General features: G+C 44.1%; 1 protein-coding gene across 1 annotated transcript; it reads left to right on the forward strand.

The window, feature by feature from the left end:
- Window positions 1-4771: 4771 nt before the first annotated feature.
- Window positions 4772-5800, forward strand: LOC139266206 (probable G-protein coupled receptor 148). The gene has a single exon (XM_070884036.1). It carries the CDS (start codon window positions 4772-4774, stop codon window positions 5798-5800), a length of 1029 nt encoding a protein of 342 aa, XP_070740137.1.
- Window positions 5801-6000: the final 200 nt, after the last annotated feature.

A 6000-nucleotide genomic window follows, 5' to 3' on the forward strand; every position in this document is an offset into this window, starting at 1 on the left:
CAAATGTCACCCCCATTGTGTTTTTTTAGTGAGTTTATTATATCCCCTCAACACCATGGACATATCCAGTCAGAGACACTGTACACACTGGAATCCTGCTCCTAGCTCTCTACCAATGTTGCTTCTTAATTTCCCCACTGGGAGTTCATTGAATGTGAGTCAAGAAAATGTACATCGCTTCTTTATTTTTCCCTCGCTGAGCCTCGAGATACTGAGGCAGACGTGCCACTGCTACCCCCAGCCGAGATCAGCACAGACCTGCGATTGAACTTCTCACTTTCCTGGTCTGTACAGCTCAATACCACACCAGGCAATTTATTTCTTCATTGAGCCATCGACAGCCCTGCACATGCTTGAACTGTATAAAACACTAGTTAGGCCACAGCTAGAGTACTGCGTGCAGTTCTGGTCACCACATTACAAGAAAGATGTGATTGCACTAGAGAGGGTACAAAGGAGATTTATGAGGATGTTGCCTGGACTTAAGAACTTTAGCTATGAGAAAAGATTGGATAGGCTGGGTTTGTTTTCTTTGGAACAGAGGAGGCTGAGGGAAGAAACATAGAAATATAGAAAAATAGGTGCAGGAGTAGGCCATTCGGCCCTTCAAGCCTGCACCACCATTCAATAAGATCATGGCTGATCATTCCTTCAGTACCCCTTTCCTGCTTTCTCTCCATACCCCTTGATCCCCTTAACCGTAAGAGCCATATCTAACTCCCTCTTGAATATATCCAGTGAATTGGTATCAACAACTCTCTGCAGCAGGGAATTCCACAGGTTAACAACTCTCTGAGTGAAGAAGTTTATCCTCATCTCAGTCCTATATGGCCTACCCCTTATCCTAAGACTATGTCCCTTGGTTCTGGACATCCCCAACATCGGTAACATTCTTCCCGCATCTAACCTGTTCAGTCCTGTCAGAATCTTATATGTTTCTATGCGATCCCCTCTCATCCTCCTAAACTCCAGTGAATAAAGGCCCAGTTGATCCAGTCTCTCCTCATATGACAGCCCAGCCATCCCTGGAATCAGTCTGGTGAACCTTCGCTGCACTCCCTCAATAGCAAGAATGTCCTTCCTCAGACTAGGAGACCAGAACTGAACACAATATTCCAGGTGAGGCCTCACTAAGGCCCTGTACAACTGCAGTAAGACCTCCCTGCTTCTATACTCAAATCCCCTAGCTATGAAGGGCAACATACCATTTGCCTTCTTTACCGCCTGCTGTACCTGCCTGCCCACTTTCAGTGACTGATGAACAATGACACCCAGGTCTCGTTGTACCTCCCCTTTTCCTAGTCTGCCGCCATTCAGATAATATTCTGCCTTTGTGTTTTTGCCCCCAAAATGGATAACCACACATTTATCCACATCATACTGCATCTGCCATGCATTTGCCCACTCATCTAACCTGTCCAAGTCACCCTGCAGCCTCTTAGTGTCCTCCTCACAGCTCACTCCGCCACCCAGTTTAGTGTCATCTGCAAACTTGGAGATATTACACTCAATTCCTTCATCCAAATCGTTAATGTATATTGTAAAGAGCTGGGGTCCCAGCACTGAGCCCTGCGGCACTCCACTAGTCACTGCCTGCCATTCTGAAAAGGACCCGTTTATCCCGACTCTCTGCTTCCTGTCTGCCAACCAGTTCCCTATCCACGTCAGTATATTGCCCCCAATACCATGTGCTTTGATTTTGCACAACAATCCCTTGTGCGGTATCTTGTCAAAAGCCTTCTGAAAGTCCAAATACACCACATCCACTGGTTCTCCCTTGTCCACTCTGCTAGTTACATCCTCAAAAAATTCCAGAAGATTCATCAAGCATGATTTCCCTTTCATAAATCCATGTTGACTTGATCCGATCCTGTCACCGCTTTCCAAATGCGCTGCTATTTCGTCCTTCATGATCGATTCCAACATTTTCCCCACTACTGATGTCAAGCTAACCGGTCTATAATTACCCATTTTCTCTCTCCCTCATTTTTTAAAAAGTGGTGTTACATTAGCTACCCTCCAGTCCATGGGAACTGATCCAGAGTCAATAGTCTGTTGGAAAATGATCACCAATGCATCCACTATTTCTAGGGCCACTTCCTTGAGCACTCTGGGATGCAGACTATCAGGCCCCGGGGAATTATCCGGCTTCAATCCCATCAATTTCCCTAATATAATTTCCCGCCTAATAATGATATCCTTCAGTTCCTCCTTCTCACTAGACCCACTGTCCCCTAGTACCTTCGGAAGGTTATTTGTATCTTCCTTCGTGAAGACAGAACCGAAGTATTGGTTCAATTGGTCAGCCATTTCTTTGTTCCCCATTATAATTTCACCTGAATCTGACTGCAAGGGATCTACGTTTGTCTTTACTAATCTTTTTCTTAAGGAAGACCTTACTGAGGTGTAGAAAATTATGAGGGGCCTAGATAGAGTGGATAGGAAGGACCTATTTCCCTTCGCCGAGGTCAACAAGCAGGGGGCATGGATTTAAAGTAATTGGTAGAAGGTTTAGAGGGGATTTGAGGGGAAATTTCTTCACCCAGAGGGTGGTGGGGATCTGAAACTCACTGCCTGAAAGGGTGGTAGAGGCAGAAACCCTCACCACCTTTAAAAAGTACTTGGATGTGCACTTGAAGTGCCATAACCTACAGGGCTACGGACCAAGAGCTGGAAAGTGGGATTAGGCTGGATAGTTCTTTGTCGGCCAGCGCAGACATGGTGGGCCAAAATGGCCTCCTTACATGCTGTAAATTTCAATGATTCTACCTCAATCTGAATGGATTCCAGGTTCAGAATCCCAGATCGAACTAATGTGTCTTTTGCCTCTGATATAAATCTAGTCTCTTTGAAAATTGTCCTTAACAGACAAATCCCATGTACCGTCTTTTCTAGTCATTACAGTTTCCCAGTTTACTATAGTGGACCAAGGAATGTAAGAAGAATGCACTGAGAATGCCATCAGCAGTACTTTCCAAGCTGTTATCTGTTATTTTCTCCCTGTGAATCATTTAACAGGTTCTTTTCGACATGTTTCTAGTTCATGTTGTCAAACACCATCTTCACCAAAGTTGTGCAAATTGGTACAAGTAAGGATTTAGTTGTTGACCATTTGCAAAATCAGCAATTATTCTGATCCTACCATTCAGCAGGCTGATCAGTTTAAACCGCCACATTTACCAGGAATCTGCTGCAGATTCCCAGCTCTTTCCCAAACTAGTTACCTCTCCAGTGATGCTTGGCTGATGGGCTAAATGTAATATAAATTCCCTCTGCTCCTTCCCCAACTCTCAGTGGCCAAGAATCTGGTTGTCCACCCCACACCAGACTTCAGCCACAAATCACAGTCACTACTTCATCACGAGTGTACATGGCAGTACAGAATGCTCACAGCCAGGGTATCTTCTGCCTCTGCTGTGCCATTTGCTTTAAAAGGACAGGCTAACTTCTATCCAAAATAGGCAAAATTTAAGGGCTCCCCAATGAACCAAAAATTGGCGAGGTTGTGTTTGAAATCCAGGTCTGATCTCGTCACTACGACCTTTTGGTACTGCAGGTTAAGAGCTTTCAATCTGGTGCACGAGAGAATCTTGCCTTTATGTGATGAAGTTAAGAGTACTATGCTGGCCCCATAAGTATAAGAGTACAGTTGCTTCAGGCACAACACACCATATGTACAGCACATAGCAGAGATTCTGCTAGATTATCAGCTTGAAATTTCTTCGAAGCTGCTCCTGTGCCACCGCTGTAACTTCGGCGGAAGTGCAGTGTAAACAGGGTTTCCACTCGACTTCTGGTTAAGTTACAGTGGTGGAACAGGAGCAGCATAAGGAAATTGCGCGCCTCTGTCAACAGTAACTCTGACACAGGACACTGGGAAGTTAAGGATAGAGGTGGTTGATTTTAGCGGGTGAACATTTGGCATGTTTGGATGACATTCCACGGTCTGCTACTTTGACAAAGGATAATCCTCATAGTTAAGATTGTTTATCACCTCAGCTAAAATAGTCAACAGGAATGTCATATGAAGGCATTAAGCATTTTCCCACTGATATTGCTAATAGTGATCTCTTGGCTTTGGTTTGCCTTCCTTCGCAGTGAAATTCAAAGTGTCAATGAACTCCAAGGGCCCAAGTCTTCTTTCTGTTGTTCGAAGGTAAGAAAAATGGCACTGCAAGGAATCATTACCAGGGGGTTACAAAGGATATTTTTAGACATTCTCAGAAAAAGAAATAATCAGATAAATTAACAGGTAATAAATAAATGTGTTTGTTAAACAAACAGAAAGTCATTGTTGTCATGAGCCACCTGCCAGAGTTTGTGTAACTCATTAGGAAAAGTGGAATGTGTGCATTAGCTTTGTTGACTACTGCCATCTGTTCATTGCCATGCACCAACCATGAAACAAAAATACATCAGTTGCAACGATTTGGAGAGCGACACTTGCTCAGACGTTTCAGAGAGACGCAGGGAGGAGATTTGAGCTTGAAGTAGATATCGGGCTTCCATGCTGTTACATTCAGGGGCCACAGTGACAGTGTGCACAGGATATGGGCAATCTGGATTTCGAGGGCAGGTAACAGGAGAGGTGCACTGTCAAACAATGTAAACTTAAACAACTGTTTCCTGTGGGAAAGATCCGCAATGTGATCTTGAGGTTCATCTGGGAAAAATGATGGAACTGAATAAACTTTTGGAAAGAAAAGAAGGGATTCTAATTATTGTTCCAGAGGATGAAGTTGATTTGTGAATCTTCACTAAAAGCAGCAAGATGACTTTACCCGATGTTGAATGTACTTTTCATGTCCACTCCAACGACTCATCAACAAACTACACAAACGTCTCCAGTACGCTTGAGGAAATATACTTGCAATGGGTTCACGCTTTGATACAGGGCCAAAGCAGGCTCATCATCATCCCTGGAGCAATCTGCTTCTTTGCATCTTTGGTAGCCAGCCCGCTGATCCTGCTAGCCATTTTTACCAGCAGCCACCTCCGCCAAGAATCCAGATACCTGCTGCTCAGCAACACCTTGATCAGCGACTTCATTTACTCGGTGCTAAACTTTTGCATCCAGCTTTGCAACATTTCCCAGCTGAACATTCCCAAGGTGGTGTGTGAATTGCTGCTTTTTACTCTAGCGACCACATGCTGCTGTGGGATAATGACAATCACAGCCATGGTGCTAGATACCTACTTAGCTGTTAACTGGCCTCTGCATTATATCACATTGTTTCCTCCCTCCAGGGCTGTTAGACTGGCCATCTTTATGTGGATCTTGGTTGCTTTGCCGCAGTTCATCATCACCGTAGTAATGCTAACAACCCAACAGTCTCCGTTTTGCGAGCTACAATTCTGTGAGATAGACTACATTTTCATGATCGTCCCGCACGGTGCAGTCCTCGCCCAGCTTTTTTATAGCTTCATCATTGTCCTGCTGCTGTCATGCTTGTGTTTGCTGCTGAGCTGCTATTTCATGTTGTACTGGAAGACAAGGAATTCCGGGATATGGAACGGCTTTTCCTCCCGGGCGAGACTCACCTTTCTGATGCACTCTGTTGTCTTTGTTTTCTACTTTTGTTCAATGTTGTTGTTGTTGATGGAAAGGATTTTGTATAATTGCAGCACGGTCAGGTTCGAGTCCACTATGTTCATAGCTCAGACCATGTCTAATATAATAATGATGGCACCAAAGGCCCTGGCTCCCTACCTGTATGGAATGAGGTACAGAGAGTTAGCAAAGGTCATCAAATCTTTCATCTTTTTAAAAGACATCAATCAAGTGGAACCTATATGTTAAACCTGCAAGGTCACAGTATTTGCATAACCCTCCCTCAGGGCTGTCAGAATGCATTTAAACAAAACTAGGATTATTACAAGTGTTAAAGAAAGAAATACTTGGATTTATATAGCGCCTTTCATGACCACCGGACGTCTCAAAGCGCTTTACAGCCAATAAAGTACTTTGAGTGTAGTCACTGTTTTAATGTGGGAAACGTG

Source organism: Pristiophorus japonicus, chromosome 6 (assembly GCF_044704955.1).
Source record: "Pristiophorus japonicus isolate sPriJap1 chromosome 6, sPriJap1.hap1, whole genome shotgun sequence".
Taxonomy (NCBI): Eukaryota; Metazoa; Chordata; class Chondrichthyes; family Pristiophoridae; genus Pristiophorus; species Pristiophorus japonicus.

Coding starts and splice junctions, on each gene's coding strand:
- LOC139266206 (XM_070884036.1), top strand. CDS start 4,772: ATGACTTTACCCGATGTTGAATGTACTTTTCATGTCCACTCCAACGAC.